The sequence below is a fragment of the Eublepharis macularius genome, chromosome 3 (genome assembly GCF_028583425.1).
Source record: "Eublepharis macularius isolate TG4126 chromosome 3, MPM_Emac_v1.0, whole genome shotgun sequence".
NCBI lineage: Eukaryota > Metazoa > Chordata > Lepidosauria > Squamata > Eublepharidae > Eublepharis > Eublepharis macularius.
The window spans coordinates 12,800,284-12,822,961 of NC_072792.1; the positions used below are offsets into that span (position 1 = coordinate 12,800,284).

At 46.4% G+C, this 22,678-nt stretch overlaps 1 protein-coding gene across 1 annotated transcript; it reads right to left on the bottom strand.

The window, feature by feature from the left end:
- Nucleotides 1–1,254: 1,254 nt before the first annotated feature.
- PCDH20 (protocadherin 20) lies at nucleotides 1,255–8,693 on the bottom strand. Its single transcript, XM_054973052.1, has 2 exons — nucleotides 8,536–8,693; nucleotides 1,255–5,921 (listed from the first exon to the last, which is right to left on the bottom strand). Exons 1-2 carry the CDS (start codon nucleotides 8,650–8,652, stop codon nucleotides 3,198–3,200), a joined length of 2,841 nt encoding a protein of 946 aa, XP_054829027.1. The 5' UTR covers nucleotides 8,653–8,693; the 3' UTR covers nucleotides 1,255–3,197.
- Between the last annotated feature and the right edge of the window lie 13,985 nt (nucleotides 8,694–22,678).

The window sequence follows — 22,678 nt, forward strand, 5'->3', positions numbered from 1 at the left end:
AGAGGGTTCACTGTTTCAGGCACCCTGACCCGGATAGCCCAGGTGCGCCTGATCTCGTCAGATCTCAGAAGCTAAGCAGGGTCAAATTTGGTTAGCAATTGGATGACAGACCTCCAATGAAGACCAGGGTTGCAGAGGCAGGCAACTGCAAACCACCCGTTAGCCTCTTGCCATGAAACCCCCACCAGGGGTCGCCATAAGTCAGCTATGTCTTGAGGGCACTCTCATTCACCTGTCTCAGACATTAGCAGTTCCATTTAATAACTACAGCAGATGGTGATTGTAGGATATTTCACAAAATATGATTCCCGTTCAGACACTCTTAATTCACAAATGTTACCAGAGCTACAAAGACAACGCAGAGTCAATCCGTCTGGGTATGATAAAAATCAGCGGAATCTGCTAAGCTCTACTAATACACAAACCTCTGTTGAATCAATGAATGTCAAAAACAGTATGGCATTATAGAGAAAAGAGGAATAAAAAAGGCCTTTTAGAGCCCCAGCACCTACTCAAGGACATGATTTACGGCTGGACCGTCACTTGGTTGCTGGAGCATGAAACAATGACGGCAGATCACAGAACTTTGTGCCACCTCACTTGATGGGCATCAGCTTCGAGATTTAGCTTTGGTTCATGAAGTGCAAAGTAACTGGGAATGGGAAGGGCTACAGCTCATTGGCCGAATGACTGCTGGGCATGCAGAAGATCCTGGTTTCATACCCTGACATCTCCAGTTAAAAGGACCAGGATGTGAAAGACTTCTGCCTGAGACTTGAAAAGCTGCTGCCAGCCCGAGGAGACAATACCTTGATAGACTAATGGTCTGATTGGCCACAAGGCAACTTCATGCGTTCATGCGGAGTGCTAGTCCACAAGTGACCTTCGCAAGCATCCTACCACTGCACTGCTTCAAAAAAATGTTGTCTTCTGGCTTTTGTGTGGCTCACCTGTTCTGGAACAGGATTTCACAGAGCTCTGATGTACAGGATAATGTGGAGAGAGAGCTGGCAAACCCACCTTTTCCCCAGATCTACATATTCTAAAATGGAATACATCCATCACATGCCCCAACAGTTTCTTCTCGTACAGATTACGGAAGCAACCTCCACAGCAAGTCCATGCAGGTGACAATACAATGGCACGTGGCATGGCATGAACTTCCTCAAAAACACAAAAATATACATTCTTGATTTTATAAAATGCTAACAAGTAAAAGATTATAAAAAAATATACAGTTTTTATTTGCAGACATATAAACACTTTTGGTACAGTACAGACATATTGTCAGAACTCAAGAAAGTGTCAGGTTTAAGCTTAACACTAATTTGCCTTGTTTTACAAGATACATTTGGTTGGAGCCATCTGACATGTTTTTGAGATCTCGTAATGAATGTTAAAGGAATGCATTGCCAATAAAAAAGCCTCTGCTATGCCGCTGAAGAGGCAGACAGGTGTATGAACGTCTAGGAAGCCTCGAGCAGATCTCTAGGGAGGCAGCACAGACATTTTCTAAATAAATAAAAAGGAAAATTCTGGACATGATCCAGGAAAGTTTACGAAAGCCGTGAAGGGCTAAAATCGTTTTTTTAAAAAAAAAAAAAATTAGCGGTTGCACCCTCACACAAAATACCCATCCAGAGAGTAGCATTAATCAACGTATAAAACGGAACTTTCACATTACCAAGAAGAAGCAATTTTTTCCCCATCTAAATGCTCTAATTCAGAAACGTCACGTTAAGAAAAAAATATATGTTGCACAAAAGAGCTGGGATGTTCCTAACAGATTTCCGAGGGTACGAAGCATCATGAATGGCTCTGTGAAAAGTCAGGGTTTAAACGAGATTACCAGATCAATTATTTTTTGTTTTTTGTGGTGGGGGTGTATTATTCTGGGATGAAGAGACATTCATTGTGGGCACCAACCCAGAGATCTTTGCACACTGCTGAAACACTCACACACCAAACAAATGATTACCATTGTCAGCTGTGACAATTGGGTAAAGAAAGGCGGGTCTCTGGGTTTATCAGTTTGATGGTGTGAATGTTGCAGGCTCTCTTTTCTCCTACAGAATCTTTTCGGTTATTAGAGATCGGAGAAGAAAATCATGTACAGAAACTTGTTTTTATGCATGGATTGCACAGATAGGAGTCTACTGACTCCTTGAATAAGAGCCAGTCCTTTAAAAATAGCATTCCACCATTTGCTTGTTTGGTTGCATTTCAGCTGTGATCCTTTGCAAGTCCCCCTAGACTCAATGGAAATTCACCGGATGTTGTATTTTGAAGGATCGGGCTTCTGGATCAGAGGATCGGTAACAGCCCATCAGCTCTCTCTCCTTTTTGCCGAAGTTGCCCAGAAAGTTTGGTAGGGCCTTTCAGAAAGGCAAAGCATAAACCTCTGCACTTAAAAAAAAATACGGCAATACAATCCTGTCTCTGTCCCACGAACCCGTGGGCCTCTTGTGGACCCGTGGACCCCTGCTGAGTCATTTTTTCTTTTTCGAAAGAACTGTCATGGTATTTGATAACAGTGAGAGAGGTGTGTTCACTGTCCATATTCAATGAAAAGTGAACGTCTTGCTTCCCTTCATAATCTCACAAGGGGATAGCGCACACCCTCAAGAAATTGCACTTCTTAATGCCTTTCCTATTTTCCTTAAAACATCTGAGGTAATAAAACGTTCTGCTTCGACTGACCAGTGCATTTTTTCTTGTCGTCATCTTCTCATACATACAATAGAACATACTTTCATTGTACCTCAAACCCATACTTTATTATCTTTTATTCTTTAGAAAAAAACGATACATTTTAAAATAGACTTTCCATTTTCTCTTAAACAGTCTTATTTACAGGAATGGCTGATGCCCCCTTGTGGTCAAGAATAGAATGAACGCATGTCTTACCTGCCGCTTCATGAACCCTGACTTGGTTTATGGATTCCTGTTGCGATGACCACGTCTGATCACACAAGGTTAATAGCGGCTACCACTAAGATTTCATTTAATAAAAAAAGCTGTACACTGAATCTGATCTATTTTCCTTTTTAAAAAAACCTGTAAAGAGCTATGTACAATTTATAATAAGTAATAAATTATTGGTCCTTCATAGCTGCAGCCAAGGATCCCCCATTTGAGGAGTTCATCATTGTTCAAAATTGTCTAGTTTTTGGTTGTGATTGTCTTGCGTGAAACCCTCAGATGTTAGAAATCTCCACCGGTTTCTTCTCAAGCATATGCAGATGGAGTCCTCCATTTAATGGAATTTGTACTTCCAAGTTTTCATCGCCTCGGTGATATTTCCTTCCTTTCCTTAGGCAAATATAAATGCCCATCCCAGTCAATACAGTTATTGAACCCAGGCTTATCACTGAAAGGGCTACTAAGGTAGGCATGCAGGAGGTTGGTTCTACTTTTGTGTGTGTGGGTTCTATTGAAATCTGCGGCTCTTTTTCCTCAACACTAATGTCCGGTTCCTTTCTTAACAGACTTTCAATATAGCTCTCGTTGCTCACTGTGTCGTTGACAAAGAGGTTCACCATGACCGTTGAATGGAGGGGTTCTGGGTAGCCATGATCACTCACTTTAACGAGAAGTCGGTAGAGGCCGTAGTCATTTTGCATGAGTGACTCCTCCAGGGTAATATTGCCCGTCTTGGCATCGATTTTAAACGAGTCTGGCCTGGGGCCTCTTCGCCCTATGATGCTGTATGCTATGACCGCGTTCATCCCCGTGTCGTTATCAACAGCATAGACTTCTGTGATGGGAGATCCAGGCAGTGTGGAGGGGAGCACTAAGAGGTAAGACATATTTGACTGAGGGAACAAGACCAACGGCGGGTTGTCATTTATGTCGAGCAAAAGGATGGTGATTTTTGCCGTTGAGGACAAAGGAGGATCACCTCCGTCGACTGCTTCAACCCATAAGGTGTAGGAGCTCTGCTGTTCCCTGTCTAGGGAGACCTTTGCTCTCAACACCCCTTTGCCCGTGTCAATAACAAAGATATCACTGCTATTTACGACTGAAAGTGCAACCCATCCATTTTGCCCAATATCTGCATCCGTGACGCTTATAACTCCAATTTCGCCAAAGCCTGGAAAGTTCTCCGGTACAAAAAAACTGAAATCCTTGTTAATAAATCTTGGACTGTTATCATTTTTATCCAATACTGCGATGGTCACAGTGGCTATCGATTCTCGGGGAGGCATTCCACAATCTACTGCTCTAACAGTATAACGATATTTTTCTCTTTCCTCTCTATCCAGTTGGGTGGAAACTGTAAGGACTCCCGTGACTTTATCTAAAGAAAAATATGAGGGGGCTTCAGGCCCTAGAAAATAAAATATTTGTCCTCTTTCTCCGCTGTCGGCATCTGTTGCATGCAGCTTGGTCAAAAAAGCGTTGGGAACATTATTTTCCTCAACAGATAACTCTATCAGCGAGTGGGAGAACACAGGTGAGTTGTCGTTATCATCTAGAATGTGCACTTTTAGGATTTTGGTGATGTGGAACCCTTCTGAATTCCACGCAACCACTGATATTTCATAGTGTCGCTGAGTTTCAAAATCCAAAAGTTTCGTAGTTTCCAGCAAGTACTCATTGTGGTACGGTTTGTATGGCGACAATCTGAACGGGCCGTTGCCTTCCAAGTAGCAATCCACTTTGTATTTTTCGTCTGGGTCTTTTATGGTAAAAAACGCGATTGGCGTGTTAACAGGTTCTAGCTCCCTCAGGTAAACCACCCCGTTGGCTTCATTCGCTATGAAACGGGGGATTACTTCGGGCGGCCTCAGCATGACTTTTATGATGGATACGACCACAGCAATCACGGCCGGGATACAACCGGGACCGTTGGCCAGTATGCTCAACCTGTGAAGACGAGGCGTGTCACCACTGATCCTCTTAGAGAGCGTGACGGTGCCCGTGCTTTCATCAAGGCGAAACAAAACACGGGAAGACTGGGGTACCTTTTGGCTGTAGGAGTAGGTAATCTTCGCATTGACTCCCTGATCCACATCAGTAGCATGGACAGTAGCAATGCGCAAACCAATGCTAGAGTTCCCAAATACAGTGATGTTTAGCTGAGTCTCGTTGAACTGGGGGCAATTGTCGTTGATGTCGCTGATCCCAATAGTGAGGGTGGCGCTGCCCACCAGCGGAGGCACTCCTCCATCCTCTGCACGTATGAGGGTAACATATTGGTCCCTGACCTCCCTATCCAAGGCGCCCATGACAATCAGGTATGGTGTCCTTTCCCCATTCTCATTCTCCTCTACATCCAATGTAAAAACCCCATAGTCATCCTGGAGATGGTAGGTCTGAACCCCGTTAGTACCCATGTCTGGGTCCACAGCCGGATGCTCTATGGCTAAGCGGGTGTTGATGGGTGAATTCTCAGGCACAAAGAGGTGTATCTGTGGTGTGGGGAAGCATGGCGCGTTGTCGTTGATGTCGTGGATGGCGAGCTTCACCTTGACCAGGCGGAAATATTCCTGGGGCAACACCAACACGTCCAGCAGCAGCAAGCATGATTCAGAAGACAGTACGGGGGAGGAGGACGAAGAGGCAACCACAGAAGACCCCACATTACTCTCCGTACACAGAGCTTCCCGGTCAATTTCCTGTGCGGAGGTGCTCAGCTCTCCCGTCCGATTGTCCAGGTTTACGTACAAACTGCCCAGTCCCTGGGAAGCAAGGCAGAAGGAGAGAAGGGTGTTCCCCAGCGGCTGGGGGAGCTGCTCTTTCCCTTTCGCCGCCGCCTCTTCCTCTACCACTCTCTGGAGTTGTAAATCCTGGACCAGATTCCCAATGAGGACGCCAGCAGGCAGCCCTTCATTAATGCTGTAGAAGAGTTCAGTGGCACGGCTGTAGCTTGCAAAGCAGTTGAGAGGTCCAAGGAAAAACAGCAGAAGAAACAAATTCTGGGGTGGGGGGAGACAGAGAGAGAGAGAGAGAGAAGAGATTAGTGACAGGTACGTTCCTCTCCGCATCACTGCTATATTTCAGTTGCCCCGAGCGTACGGTCTTCAAGTACAATATTATACACCCAAACTCATCTTGCGGTTCCTGCTGTGCAAGCCTAGGCACACGTCAGCCCACCACTATCTGGGCACATTTCCCTCCCCACTTTCTGACCCTCAGCAAGCCTCTGACCTCCATATCCTCCCATATACATAATGCCAAATGTCAGTCTTCACCCCAAAATAGATCACCATCTCTTTGTGTGTGTGTTATAGGGCACCACCTGTCCTTGAAACATCAAATCCCTGCATTCACTATAAATAGACTCAGCCAATCACATTTACCTTTAAATGCACAATCACTTCTGAAAAGAAACATTGTGGGGAGGAGTGGTATCGATACTGAGGCATGTGTGCATGTTTTTTTTAAAATCCTCACAACACATGCTGTAGATCCCACAGAGGAATGATACCCATCCCTCAATATTTTATTTTTTTTCTTTCAGTTCCTTCCCCCTTTCGTCTAATACATCATCATCATCATCATCATCATCATCATCATCATCATCATCATCATCATCTAATACATAATAAGCCCCACCCACCTCACAGGGTGATTGTTGTGTGGATAATAATGGCATACTTTGTAAACTGCTCTGAGTGGGTGTTAAGTTGTCCTGAAGGGTGGTATGTAAATCAAATGTTGTTTTTATTATACATAATAATAATCTTTATCCAACTGTGAATGGAATCATCATTGGCACAATGTAATCTGCCTTTTGCCTCGTGACTTTTGTAATTCTAATCTGCCTGCAAGTTCATTTGACCGTGCCAGAAGCACCTGCGTGCTATTTGCTTTCTTTTTAAAACCAAATCTGTTAAGTACGATCTCCTCCAGTTTTCCAACATCCTAGAATATGCGAAAGATCCTCATTCCCTGTAATCAGATATGCTGTTTCCACAGATCAACCCTTTCCGCTCCTTCACGGGGAGAAAACACAGTGCCCTACGTAGCCTGATGGGAAAGGGACAGGCCACGACAGCTTTAGCTTCCATGGTCTCCTCACTTGAAGTTTAACAGTCATGGCGGCAGCCCTAAACACACTTTCGTGGAAGTAACTTCCATCAACATTTATTGATTAAAGTGCATTTTTTAAAATTCTACCCTTCATTCAAGTTGCTTAGGGAACAGACACAGTTCTCCTCTTAACAGTATCCACACGATGACCCTGTGAGGTGGGCTAGGCTGAGACTGGTCCCGGGTGACCTAGCGAGTTTCATGGCCAGCAAGAATCTGTATAGAGATGGCCCTGAATCCTAGACCGACCCTCTACGCACCACACCACATTGATCAAAGTATAGATAAAAACGGGGGGGGGCACACTTTCAAAATTACTTGTCAAGCAACTGATAGAATGCTGGCACCAACTCTGAAAATATTTTCCCTTCCTCAGGGCCTCTGTTTAGGAGCACTCTGGGAGTTTGCAAGGTGACCCATTCCAGTCCGACTGCAAATACTTGCAAGGTACAATGACTTGGACGAAAGTTGATGCCCTCTTACGGTGCCACCCGCTTACATAAACCCTGCAACTCTGGAATGGAGCTGGGAACTTTTCACGCACCTTCCTTTCACCAGGCGCCCCATCTCCTTCCTCCTACAGCTTATTGCTTGGGGGGGGGGAGATGCCAACGAGGGTGCCCTCCTACGCCCGCTCCCTTTCCAAGTCACATAGCACAGAATCGTTCTGTTGGTTCCTCGCAGCTAAACGTACAGAGAATCGCAGCTGCTTCTTCACTGTTAATTTGATGAATTTTCAGCAAGCTCACCCGTGGGAAAAGAAGGGTTCTAAACTAGCAGCGACTGTCGCTGAAACTGTTGCATCTCCCCCCCCCCAATGGTGCGCCTGTTGGAATCGGTTTAGTCCCCCCCCCAGCCAAAAAAAAAAAAAACCTTTTATGATGAGCCCTTTTTAAGGCTCAAAGCGCCATAACTAGCCATTTTCCCTCTCTTCAGTGATGGACAGCGCAATCCTAAACACAGCCGCTCCAGTATAAAACTCACAGAAATCAACGGGCTTCGACTGCCAGTGCAACCCTGAGCAGAGTTATGCCAGTTCAAGCTCATTGATTTCAATGGATTTAGCCAGTGCAATCCTGAGCAGAGTTATGCCAGTCCCAACCCACTGAAATCAACCGGCTTCGACTGCCAGCGCAATCCTGAGCAGCGTTATTCCAGCCCAAGCCCATTGGTTTCAATGGATTTAGCCAGCGCAATCCTGAGCAGAGTTATCCCAACCAAAGCCCACTGAAAGCAAGGGGCTTCGACTGCCAGTGCAATCCCGTGCAGAGTTCTGCCAGTCTAACCCGCCCCCCCCCCCCGGCCCGGTTTAGAGGGGCTTCGAATGGAAGCCCTCTGCTCAGGATCGCCCCAGCAGCGTGGGTCGGTCGCCGTTGCCCAACTTCGCCGCATTCCTTCACCCTCGTCGGGGTCTCCTCGCGAGTCGGCGGGCAGATGCCGCGCGCCTTGGGATGGCCCCCCCCTCCCGCCAGCCCCGCGCCCCGCGCCCCAGCCTACCGGGAGGGTCTTCTGGCCGGCGCCGGTGCTGCTCCGCGGGCTGGCGCGCTGCCCCATCGCCCGCCGCCGCTGCCTGGGGGCCGGGGGCGGGCGGGCGGCTCCGGGCGGGCGGCGCATCCCCGCGGCGCTGCTGGAGGGTCCCCGGCGCGGGGGCCAGCAGCGGGCGAGCCTCCCCGCGCGGCCGCTCTTCATGCAAATGCCTCCGCGGGCGGCAGCCAATCGCCGCGCCGGACGCGCAATTAGCCGCCCGGGCCGAGCCGCCCCGCGCCGCCGCTCGCCATGCAGGGCGCCCGGCCGCTGCGCCGCCTGCCGCTCGGGGCGCCGCTGGCCCGGCTCTCCGTCCGCCCTCGCCGCGGCCGGCCTCCTCGCCGCCCCGCCTGCCTCGGCTCCCGCGCCGGCCCGGCGAGTCGGGAGGCGTCCGGAAGGCTCTCCCGCGTTGCAAGCCGCCCTCCGCCGGCGGGCAGCGCGGCGCGCGTCCTCTTCACACGTTACGCGGGCAGCCTCGCTTGGCGTTCGGGTTGGGGACGAGAGGGGCGGGAGGGAGCGCTCCGGAGTGCGCGACGCGCGGAGCAGCCTCAGCCGGTCTCCTCGGAAGTCAGCCCCGTCTTATCTGGCGGCTTATTGCCGCTCCGGAGGCCCGTCGCTGGTTCTGTTGACGGCATTCCTGCGCACGGCCAGCCCCTTCTGTGCCTCCTCAAGGAGCGTTGCCAGCCTCCAGGTGGGGACTGGAGATCTCCCGGAATCGCAACTCATCTCCAGGCCACGGAGATCAGTTCCCCTGGAGAAAAAGATTGCCTTGGAGGGTGGAATCTGTGGTTTTATAGATCCTTTCCCTCCCCAACCTCCACCATCCCTAGGATCCACCGCCCCCAAACCTCCAGGAATCTCTGACCCAGAGTTGGCAACTCTACATATAGAGGGGCTCAGTTCCAGTTCCCTGCCCTCAGAGGTTTCCCACTGCTTTCCCCTCAACGGGCAAGATTTTTCTCTCTCTGCTCTAGCTGTGCCTGCCTTAATAAAACCTGCAAACTCCCCCCTCCACACACACACACACACACACACACTGCAGGTGTTAACTAGCTTTGCAGAACTAAGGAAGGGCCTCTCTCTCTTCATTCCTGCTTAGATTTTTATTTTGCATAAGCACCTTGTGCTCTTTACTTCCTGCATTTTGTGATCCAGGAACCCTGACGTTTGCTTTTTTCAAATCTCTGACATAACTGAAGGCGAAGTGAAAATTCATCCGTACACGTTGGAGAAACCTGGTACTGGAATATCATTGTCGTCTTAAGGGCACTACAAAACTGCTGTTTATTTTTGTGGTGATAGACAAATGCAGCCTAGGGGTTAATATATGTACCCATGCAGTCTGGCAGCAGCCAGAAAGGGGTCTGTGCGCACGTGTTATGTGCCGTCAAGTCGCCTCCGACTTATGGTGACCCTGTAAATGAAAGACCTCCAAAACATCCTATCATTAATAGACTTGCTCAGATCCTGCAAACTGGAGGACGTGGCTTCTTTTATGGAGTCAAGCCATCTCGTTTTGGGTCTTCCTCTTTTCCTACTGCCTTCCAGTTTTCCTTGCATTATTGACTTTTCCAGAGAATCTTGTCTTCTCATGATATGACCAAAGTACGATAGCCTCAGTTTTGTCATTTTAGCTTCTAAGGAGAATTTCGGCTTGATTTGATCTAGTGCCCACTTACTGGTCTTTTGGGCCATTCAATTTTCTTCCTATCAGCTTTCTTCACTGTCCAACTTTCACATCCATACATCGTAATGGGGAATACTGTAGTTTGGATTATCTTGATCTTCATTCCCAGAGAGACATCTTTATCTTTAAGGACCTTTTCTAGCTTCCTCACAGCTGCCCTCCCAAGTCCCAATCGTCTGATTTCTTCATTACAGTCTCCCTTTTGGGTGATGATTGAGCCAAGGAATAGAAAATCTTGAACAACTTCAATTTCCTCATTGTCACCTTTCAAGTTGTGTAAGTGCGTATCCAAGAGGGAGAGAAAGGAATCTACATACGGATTTAAGATTAGTGAACTTGACTAAACATACCTAGCAAGGTGATGGTCAGGTAGAGACAAAGCCCATGGCCTTTTTCAGGGAGATGGGGAAAAGCAAAATGCAGGAGTAATCCATAGTTTGTGATGTCTCAGGGAATATTTTACCAGCGCTCTTTCCTGCTGTGTTGCTCCAGAGAAGTGATGCTTCTCCGAGCACCATCCTCCAATGTGGTGCCTGCTCCATCTTTCAGAAAAGCAAGCAAGGCCCTTGCCTGGTGGGTCTTGGTGTTGACAGGTGGTTCCCACCTTGAAACAACTGCTACCAAAGAACGGGTAAGCTGAGAGCCAGGGATGGAAGTCAGTGTGGCTCTTTTGGTTGATGGTCACTGCGGACGTGGGGTGTGGAGCGAGTATCACTGCCCTAACATTGCCTGCCTGCTGCACACTCTCGTCTTCCCTTCTTTAAGTTCCTGGGTTCACCCCTGGACAAAACCTGTGGAAAAAAAGTGCGAACCTGAGTTACTATCCAGGCACATTTGGAGTGAGCACCTGAAGTATAAGCCTCGCACCAGAAACAGTAAAGAGCCCCGTAGCACCTTTAAGACTAACCAACTTATTTGCAGCATATAAGGTGCTACGGGACTCTTTACTGTTTTGCAACTATAGACTAACCCGGCTACACTTGAAACAGTCATTTGTGAATGAGGTGGTGATCTGTTTGTGGTCAGTGGTGTTATGCAGGCTCCAGCCGCCTGTGGTGGCAGCAGACAGGGTGGTGCCGTGGAGGTAACCTTGGTGGTATCGCCAGCATTGCTGGAGCTTGGCTTGCATCCCAAAGGCATGGGAAGCGATGCCCTTCCCGGACCTGCCTTGCCATTGGCTGGCAGAAAACAAGCCCCAGAAGCCCTGGCAGCACCACTGGAGCACTTTTTGCACCTGGGCAGCTTCTAGAGCTCACCTGGTACCACACCAGCCTTATTGCTGTGCAGAAAAAGAGGAGCCCCAACATGGATGCGGGTACCAGTCCTGCACCTCCCAGATCTGCCCCACCACTTCCCTGTGTGGGGTGGCAAAAGACTTAGGGCTGGCCCTGCCCAAGGGGCATGCTGCTTCCATTCCTCCCTGAGTCCACGTGCCCAGGTGCTCATGGCTAGGACTGAAATCCAGTAAGGAGGAACAGGAGGACTTCGGAGAGAGAATATGAATCTAAGGGCCTTTCCACGCACTCGGCTTATTCCTGATTTTCCTAGCAGTCAATCCAAAACCATTGGAATCGGTACAGGCATGGTTCTTTGGCACGTCCTGCGTTCGGTTTATATTCTTCCTCGTGTCTTAACTAAGAATGCTGTTGCCGTTGGTGATGTCATGGGTGGCATCACAGCGCCCCCCCCCATTTTTTTTATGCACATATAAAAGTTCTTAAATAACCGATGATTTTTCTTTTTATTGATAAGTGGTTTGGTAACATAATTTTTGTATATTGGTCTTGGTACTGTAATAAAAATGATGATGATGATATAAATACACAGATACGGGTGGAATTAGAAAAGCTCAAAAATGAACACACTGCCTGTCTTTGCATGGAGAAGCCTAAAGAGGAGCAGCTCCACCATGTGTATCCCTCCCCATAGTCCAAACTGGAGTGCCCACCTGGGCCAACCCAGAGAGAGGAGGTGGAGGCCAGCTCCAGCAAATGAACCTCTATGGGGACAGAGCCCAGAATCATAGAATCAAAGGGTTGTAAGGGACCTCCGGGGTCATCTAGTCCAACCCCTTGCACAATGCAGGAAATTCACAACTCTCTCTCTCTCTGGGCCAAGCTACAAGTGACGAATGACACTTGAACAGCAAGTGGATTGAGTGGAGGGCAAGTGAACAGGGAGAAATACACTTGCCGTTCAAGTATCATTCCTCACTTGTAGCTTGGCCCTCTCTCCCTCCCTCCCTCCCTCCCTCCCTCCCTCTCTCTCTCTCTCTCTCTCTCTCTCACACACACACACACACACACAGAGTGACCCTTGCTCTATGCCCAGAAGATGACAACCCTCTAGTCACCTCCCCCCGCCCCGGCCGGGCCACCTGGGCTTTAGCAACGTTTTTTTTTTAAAAAGCATCACTTTCATAGCATGATACCAGCATACCATTATAATAATAGATGCAGCAGGGTTCTCTGAATTCCCAGGTTTCATTTTTTTTAAAGTAAATCTCAAGCCCCTTGTGTTGCAGTTATATCTCTTTTTTCTTATATCCCAGCAAGGGGAAGAGGCTATAGATCTACTAAAAATAAAGCTGAGGATTCAGAGAATCGGCTGCAAATATTATTATTACAGTGTTAGGTTATTATAATGTCATGACGACATTGCAATAATTCATGAAGCAGGTTATCTGAATCATAGAATCATAGAGTTGGAAGGGGCCATACAGATCATCTAGTCCAACCCCCTGCCCAGTGCAGGATCAGCCTAAAGCATCTCTGACAAATATTCATCCAGCCTCTTCTTGAAAACTGCCAGTGAGGGGGAGCTCACCACCTCCCTAGGCAGCTGATTCCACTTTGAACTATTCTGACCGTGAAAAAGTTCTTCCTAATATCCAGCCGGTACTTTTGTGCATGCAATTTAAGCCAATTGCTTCGGGTCCTACCCTCTGGTGCCAACTGGAACAGCTCCTTGCTTTCCTCCAAATGACAGCCTTTCAAATACTTAAAAGAGAGCAATCATGTCCCCCCTCAATCGCCTCTTCTCCAAACTAAACATTTGCAAGGCCCTCAGCCTTTCCTCGTAGGGTTCAGTCTCCAGACCCCTGATCATCCTCGTCACTCTCCTCTGTACCCTCTTGATTTTGTCCACCTCCTTTTTGAAGTGAGGCCTCCAGAACTGCACACAATACTCCAGGTGCGGCCTGACCAAGGCAGTATAGACCTCCTGCGATTTTGACGCTATGGCCCCTTTGATGTAACCCACGATTGAATTAGCCTTTTTTGCCACCGCATCACACTGACTGCTCATATTTAGTTTAGAGTCCACTCTTACCCCAAGATCCCTTTCACATATACTTCTGCCCAGAAGTGTATCACCCATGCAGTATTTGTGCTTCCCATTTTTGTGGCCCAGATGTAATACTGTGCACTTGTCTTTGTTGAATTGCGTCCTATTCACAGCTGCCCACTTCTCCAGAGTATTCAGGTCTTGTTGAATTTTAATTCTATCTTCTTGGGTGTTTGCTACCCCTCCCAATTTGGTATCATCAGCAAATTTAATGAGCAGCCCTTTCACTCCTTCATCCAGATCATTGATAAAAATATTGAAAAGTACCGGGCCCAAAACTGAGCCCTGCGGCACCCCACTGGACACCTCCCTCCAATCTGATGAAACGCCGTTGACCACCGCTCTTTGAGTGCGGTCCTCCAACCAGTTCCCTATCCACCGAACTGTCCTATAGTCCAGTCCACAGTCTTCCAGTTTGCCCATCAGAATGTCATGGGGGACCTTATCAAAAGCTTTACTGAAATCCAGATAAATCACGTCAACAGAGTTCCCCTGATCGAGCTGGTCACTCAATCAAAGAAGGAAACCAGGTTGGTCCCCAGCGTTCATTTAAAAACAAAACAAGCAAGCCTCTAGCCCCTTCCCTTGGGGGATTTACGCCTTTTCACTTATATCTCAAATTCCAAGATTCAAATTCCAAACATACAAAATAATCACAACATATATTTTCTAGGCAAAAAAATCACTTTTAAACAACACTACCAACACAGTCTCGCAGCTTCCAATCTGATTTGGCAGAAAACAAGGACGGCCTCCATGTATTGTATACTTCATAAGGAGCCACCATAGATGAGTGTGGAAACCTCCAGTTCAGATTTTGACACAGCACTGAACTAATGTGTCAGGTAACTTGCTCTTACTCAGAGTCAAGCTACAAGTGACGAATGAGCAGTTATTAAAGTTTTGTCCATATTATCTACCGCATGGGTACACTCCCGCCACATAGAGCCAAGCTACAGGTGATGCCTGACACAGGTTGGACACTTGTCAGCTTACCTCAAGTCCTGATGGGAAATGTAGGCATCCTGGTCTTTCAGCTTGGCTCTCCATTTAATTGAAGTTTACAGAAACACCCCCCCCCCCCACGCACACACACAGCGGAGGGGAAGGGGGGCACCCGGCAAGAGCCCGACGCCTGCACTCCCCTCCTGTCCCGACCACATGTTCTCCCTCCCATAAACTGCCGCTGTGTAAACTTCAATTAAATGGAGAGCCAAGCTGCAAGACCAGGATGCCTACATTTCCCATCAAAACTTGAGGGAAGCTGACAAGTGTCCAAACTGTGTCAGGCGTCACTTGTAGCTTGGCTCTCAGGAAAGCTGAAGAGGTCAAATGAGTTCTTGAAGAGGGTTTTAATGATTGTTCTATGCCCCAAATGTTAGTTAAGAGTGAGTGGGGTTTAAGGAGCAATGCTCCGAACAACAGGGTTGCATTCCTACAATCGTCTGTAAGGTTGTAGCTGGTCTGTCAATGTGTTATACAAGGATTTCCAAGGTCCTGTAAGGTTTAAGAAGTTGCTGAATTGACGCTCTAGTCTAAAAGGCCAGGATTGATGTCACGGACAGTCTTAATTAACGGGGTCAAGATCAGGCAAACAGCAATTCTTCCATGCAAGGGTACGTTATATGCTTGCCACAAGATGGGGCTAACTCACTGATGCCAGTTCCAATGTACTGGGTCTCCCCTTACATTGCTTCTAGGGTTGCCGTTCTCCAGGTGTGGCCTGGAGATCTCCTGGAATTGCAGTTGATCTCCAGCTGATCTACGGTAATTACCCAAGTCAGAGCGGACAACCTGAGTTGTTTCTGGGATTCGGAAGTTTGCTGTGACCATGGAGGCTCCTTTTACTCCCCTTGACTAGTAGCCATCGAAGGACCACTCCTACATGGCAGTGAATTCCACGGTTTCATTACTCATCGAGTAAAGACCCATACAGATTCTCACTCTGCTATAAAACTCCCTTGGGAAACTTTGAACTTGTTATTCTCAGCCCAACCTACCTCAGAGAACTGTTGTGGTGATAAAATGAAGGGCGGAGAACCATGTACACCACTCTGAATTTTGTGAAGGAAGGACTGGACAGAAAGGTACCTCGTAGAAAACGAGAGGGAATGTGGGGTTTAATACGAGCAGGAGAAGATTCCCTAGCAGCGGCTGATACTTTTTATTGCAGTGTGTTCAAGGCCTGTAAATTACACCAATCCACACGAAACGGCTTGTCAATCAAGGAAAAGATCTAATCGTGCAGAGAAGGCCCCAAGCTTGGGTGTATTTTAAATGAGTGAATCAGATTAATTAGCGTTTCTGATTCTTCCCCTCCCAATAAGAACAACAAATAACATCTACCATCGTATCTGTTATTATTTATTATGCTATTGTCTCAAAACACTGCTTACACCTCTAAAGTGGTACGAAGCCACAAGTACAGGGAGTTTTTACACGGTCGTACCCTTAGGGGATTCTAAGTCAGGGCCAGACACACACATCCCTTTCCCGCAACCTTTTCCCCAAACAACATTTCTTCTGCTTTAATTAAAATATATTTTCTGTCCATAATTTTCATGTTTAGAGGTGCAGATAATTAAAGACACTGGGATTTGCCAAAGGATAATTATTTACCCTCACCGTCATTGCATGTTATATATGTAGCTGTTCCCAGTCAGTTTTGGCGACCTGTGCTCTGTCATCCAACTAGATTTGCGGTGTGTCACATTTTTATTCCATTCTTCCTTCAAAGAGCTTGGGGTGGCTTAGGGTGGTATGCATCATTTCCTCCTGCTCCGCCTTCTGCCTATCTTGTGAGATTAGTGTCAGAGAAGGTATCTGGTTCAAGGAGACTCAAGTTTCATGGCTGAGTGGGTATCTGAACCTGTCACTCCCGAATCTTTGTCCAACACTCAAACCACTAGACCACATTGGCTCTCGATCTTAAATTTGCTAGGCTTACCCACATCCTATCACAAACAATTGATCAAGGAGAAGTAGTGCTAAGAATTGTTGGTTCTTCAGACCCTTGCAGGTTTCTAATTAATACACTTAACTCCATTCTCAGCCCGCATTTTCCAGATTTATTGTACAGTGTATTTATTATACAGCTGCCGCAACTTTTGCTGCTTCTATTTCCTCTTGGAACCTTTTCAAATGACATTTTGGCAAAAGCTGGTGGGAGTGTGGTCATCCCGTTTTGTTTTCTTCAAGGAAGTACTCCTGTTTCAGAGAGATATCGTTAGACAGCCACAAAGTTGTGTCATTTTACCACTCTTTGTCTTTTTCTTAGAATCGGTGCAGAATGTGATTATACAAATGTCATGGGAATATTGGAGAATGCCCATGATATCACCAAACAACAAAAGGACTTTTCCTCCCCGGTACCATTGAGGCACCACAGGGGCAAGCAATGACAGTGAAAATGGTGGTCCATATATAAAAAAGAAAAGAAAATGGTGGTCCAATTACTTGAATAGAGTTTGCTTAAAGTGCTTTCAGACATCAGGTTCTCTGGGTTCAGTGTTCTCATAAAGAAAAAATGAGAGTTCTGCATCAGTAGAAATCCATGGATCACAAATGAAGCACTGCCAGCTATGGATTATCCAAGGCCAGACAAATAGGGCTGGGCATTAAAGAGATCTGGGAGAAGAAAAGCTTACCCATCCTTGTCCTGTTCATGTTGTTGTCCCTTAGGGCCAGCTATGCCATAAAGTTAATTAAGGTGGAGACTTGCACGTACTTTTGTCAGCTTTTGTATGGCCATTAGAGCTAAACTACACGAGATGCCTGACACGTGTTGGGTTCCCGCAAGCTTACCCGGGAAGTATAGTTGGGCTCCACCCCCGAGCTCCCAGAAGAAAACCGAAGCGGAGCGGATTTTTGTAAGAGTGTCACTGGCACCGCTCTTGCCCAAGCTGATGTGTGTCTGTGCAGAGCACAGGTTGGCTCCATGGTGAGCTTGTAAAAGAAGTCATATGTAGCATGACCCTTAGAATGCCATCCTAAGAAGAGTTATTCCTTTCTAAGCCCACTGATTTCACTGAACTTAGAAAGGTTTCACTCTCTGTAAGACTGCACTGTTAACATGCAGATCTTGTCTAGATTTTAGACTACAGTGCTCTGCCTAGGATTGGCCAGTTAGTATTTTAAGAGACTGAAACCGATTCAGGTGGTCTCATAAACAGAGGCAGACAAAGCAGTATATTTACATATGGCATCAATAAAACTTAATTGGCTTTAAGCCGAACCTGACTATTAAACAACACTAAAGTGTATGTTTGATTGAACATATCGTTACTAGTAATTTAACTTCGCAATAACATGGAGGAGCCATATTAAAGCCATTAATAAATGCAAGTTATTTATTCTGAGCCATAACATCGCATGCCAAAAATCCTCTCCTCTCATTCAGACTAGAAGAGTGTTTTGGGGTAGTTCATTTATACAAAACAGATAATACAGGAATGTGTTTATATGTGTGGGGTACCATTAACTTTTTACAAGCAAGCATTCGGAAAGGTAATAATTTGATTTTCCATTTGTAGCCATTTAAAGCCAGAAGGGTTTTGCATATTGTTCAATAGGAATATTTACTACCTTTCATTAAATTCAGAGTAAAGGCTACTGATATTTTAAGAATAGGTGGTAATGTGGGTGTATTTACAAGAGCACATTTTCTTCCATGACTGCCATAAATACTTCTTCTTGGGAAGTTTGGAACACATGGGTTGGATCCAACTAACTTTTCTAGCTGACAAAAAAGGAGATGGTCCCTTTTGACTGCTCTGACCTGGATAGCCCAGGTGAGCCTGATCTCATCAAGATCTCAGAAGCTAAGCAGGGTCAGCCTTGGTGAGTAATTGGTTGGGAGACCTCTGAGGAAGACCAGGGTTGCAGAGGCAGGCAATGGCAAACCACCTCTGATAGTTTCTTGCTATGAAAACCCCACCAGGGGTTGCCGTAAGTCAACTATGACTCGAGGGCCATTTTTATATGTGTGTGTGTGCTTTTTAATGTGAGAAATGTTTTAAACGTTTTAATGTTCACCACCATGGGGATTCCGAATTAGGTAGAAAGGCAGCATACAAAAGTTTTAAATAAATAAATAAATAAATAGGAAAGATGGGCATAATCTGTCTTAACCTATAAGCACATTTTGTTCTCAACAAATGGACTATGAACCATCAGCATGTCTGCTTTATCATCTTTTTATTAGAGATTTATTTCTCTTTTGCCCTGATCTGGATAGTACAGATGGCCCTGATCTCATCAGATCTCAGAAGCTAAGCAGGGTTGGCCTTGGTTAGTAATTGGATGGGAGACCTCCAACCAAGATCAGGACTTCAGAGGCAGGCAATGGCAAACCACCTCTTTTAGTTTCTTGCCATGAAAACTCTACTATAGGATGCCATAAGTCAACTATGACTTGAGGGCACTCTCCTCCACCACTCTTTTGACCACCAGAAAAGCTATGCTGGGAATCACAGGAGCTGCATGGACGAAAGCCATAGTAAAGAGAACTGGGTGAGATTGAGCAAGCAGAGTTACTCCAGTCTAACCCCACTCGAGTCAATAGGCTTAGACTGGAGTAACTCAGAATTGCACTGAAAGATGATTGGATCCAACCCGTATGCCTCCTGATCCTGGAGTCCTTGAAATGAAGATCTCCTTCCCCTTCTTGCTCTTTTCTGCAGGTGATTCCTACGCCCATCCGCTGTCAGGGATGGTGGGAAGTGTTTGCCCCATTAGTCAGAACTTTGCAAATGCAGCCTTTTAATTTTTCTTTCATCTGTGTGGTCCAATCCTGGGGTCATGGTGGACCATGGAGACTTCTGTTTAAAGTCTTCTACTTACCTATGTGCTGTGAAGTCGCAACTGTCTTATGGCCACCCCCACAATGGGCTTTCAAGCCAAATGAGCAACAGACATGGTTTGCCTGCCTTCCTCCGCAGAGGGTTCCTTAGCAGTCCCCCATGCAAGTACTGACCCTGGTTAGCTTTAAAGGTCTGACAAGATCAAGCTATACAATGCTCCGTTCTCTCCCTTTAGTCTTCTACTAGTGTTAAAATGTCTTCATTTACTTGTTCCCTGTATAATTTCTTTCTTTGTTTTTCTTTGCTCCTTCCTGACCTTGTCCTCTGTAATAGGCAAACTTTTATGCAGTGTTCTCTTTCTCCCCTCTTTTCCCCTTCCTACTCTATACCACGTAATCGTCTACCTCTTGCTATTGTTGCTGTTTAAATTCCTGTTGAAAACTTGCCTGTTCACATTTGCGTTTTGCAGACTGATGCCGCCCTATAATTGACTTCCCTTTGCTTGTGTATCCTGCAGTGCCGTCCTGAGCAGAGTTGCCCCCTTCTGAGCCCAGTGACTTCAATGAACTTAGAAAGGGGTAACTCCGCTTAAGATGGCACTGCTAGTGTCTTAGATCATAAGCCCGGGGGGCAGTGACTGCATCTTTCACTTTATTTTCTGTACAGCCTTTAGTTACTGTAGGAATTCTAGAAATAATATGAACTGTGTGTATGAAAGCTGCTCGGTGCTAAAAACTCCACCATGTCAGATTCAAGGACTTATGCTTGTATTTCTAAGAGTTGGAGATTGTAAACATTCTGCCCATGTTACCCAATGGGAAGGTCTCCTTGCAAGTTGGGGGAATTAGTGAGCGAGGAGGGTAGCGAGAGGGGATAATTTCAGGATCTTCACCAATGTATACGAGGATTGTCCCAGTTAGGGAACTCTTTCAATGACCAGGCAGAGGTTTCAACTAAAAAGGGGGGTTGGACTAGATGACCCTAAAGGTACCTTCAAACCCTATGATTCTATGACTCTATGAAAAGGGGGATTTTTATTGAAAATAACAAAGATCATCAGTGCACAAAACACACACAGCACAAACTCGGAGCTAACTAGAAAGCAGTGGTGAAAGTTGGATAGAGTTTAAGGGATTGGGTGATATTTAACATCCAGACAAGGGCATCTGGGGGAGAGAGCGTTGAGTGACCTGCCCGTAAAGGCAGAAGAACTTGAATGGCGGTTTGAGTGTGGATGCTGGATCCCAAAGCATGCACATAGCTATGGCAGAGGGGCAGTCCAATTATACTGTGGATCCTACCCAGGGGCAAGATTGCATCTTCTGCCCCCCAAAGACTTACTCTTTGTTCCTGGGATTGAGACATTGTCTCTGAGGTGAGACAAAGAGCTGGAAAACTATCTCCGAAGGGGGACAATGAACCAGCAAACCATCTCCAGGATGTGACAATGAACTAGGAGGGTTTGATTAGGTCTTCCTGGGTGGAACTAAAGCTGTCAATAAAAATCGGTGATCCACGAAGTGGATGAGAAGCGAGTGAAGGGTGGGCTCTTCTGAAACATGAGCTTTTGCAAGCTCAAGCCCTCACTATCCCAGCAACACGGAAACATGGTAAGGGCTCCAAGAAACCAATGTGGATGAACAGAGAGCTCCAGAATAAGCTAAGGGAGAAAAAGGAAATGTTCAGGAAATGGAGAGAAGGACAGACCTCTAAAGAGGGTTACTAGGCACTGCAGATCAGCCATCAGAGAAGCCAAAGCTCAGTATGAGCTGGGTGTGGCCAAGGGGGCTTGTTACAATAAGAAAAACTTCTACAGATATGTGAGAAGCAAATGCAAGGTAAAAGAGGCAATTGGACTGCTGTTGGGAGTAGAAGGAGAAAATCTGATGAAGGACAGAGGAAAAGCAGACAGGCTTAATGATTTTTTGCCTCTGTTTTCTCTCTGAAGAACTTGAGCCCATCTACAGATCATAGAAGACATGACAGGACACCTGGGTGGCTAGTTGACATTGATGGAGAGGTTGTGGAGAGGCACCTGGCTGCACTGGATGAATACAATCCCCTTGGCCGGATGGTGTGCACCCAAGAGTGCTTAAAGAACTTTCTAGAGAACTGGCAGAGCCTCTGTCCATCATCTTCAAGGCCTCTTGGAGGACTGGGGATGTGCCACAAGATGGGAGAAGAAGGGTGACCCGGGAAACTACAGGCCAATCAGTCTGACTTCTGTTGCTCGGAAGATATTAGAGCAGCTTTTAAAGGGATCAATCTGTAAGCATCTGAAGGACCGCTTAGTGATCTGGGGAAGTCAACATGGTTTTGTCCCCAACGGATCTTGTCAGACCAACCTGGTTACTCACGAATCTTACAGGTGGGCATTCTCTAGAGCCCGCTTTGAGGCTCTACCTTCTGCCATATTGTAGGGTAAATTTGCCCGAGTGCCAATGCAAGACTGTCTATGCCCTTGCATGACTAACATGGTTCTCCTATTTTGTGAATTTTATCAAGAGGAATATGGGCCTGCCTCATATTGCCCCTCTTGACCAGATTTAATCCTTTGCAGTTGTATCTTGATTTTAGACCAGAAGTTTTGCATAATTTCCTTTTAGAAGACCCTCAGTGCTCAGTAACGTATGCTGGGGCTAAATTTTGCTTTTTAGCTGTTAAGAAACGCAGATTGCTCTTAGCTGAAAATGTGGTTGAATTGCTTTCTTCTCTTTTTTTCTACTCCCACCGTTCTTATCTCATTAATTCCTATTAATGTTTCTCTTACCACTATGTTCTGATGGGATAATTTATCCCCTATCCCAGAATTGTCTTGTTTTACCGGCTTTTGCTGTAATAATAAACCAATACAGAAGATAAGCCTTCTAATATTGTGGGGGCAAGTCTGACCGCTAACATCCCATGGCAATGACAGCAATGAGAAGTGAATGGAAGATAGAAGCATTTCTCTCCCAGGGAGTCCTCTCTATGGGAGGTGCCATTTTGGATGCCCTTAACATTGGGATGCCTGTATCGTGGTGGCTGCTATTACAATATTATGAGGTCCTTCTATATGGAGGGAGGATGGTGAGGATCCTTGACATTCTTGCACATGAAGCGTCCTTATACTGAATTAGATTATTGGTTACTCAAGGTCAGTACCGTCTAGTCAGACTGGCAGCATTTTTTCACATCACCTACTACTGATTTTTTTTTCAAGTGGCGTTCTTAGGAAGCATGTGGTCCTAAATTCTGATTTGTCTAGAATCTGGTAGTATGTCTAGTTGATACACAATTTGGG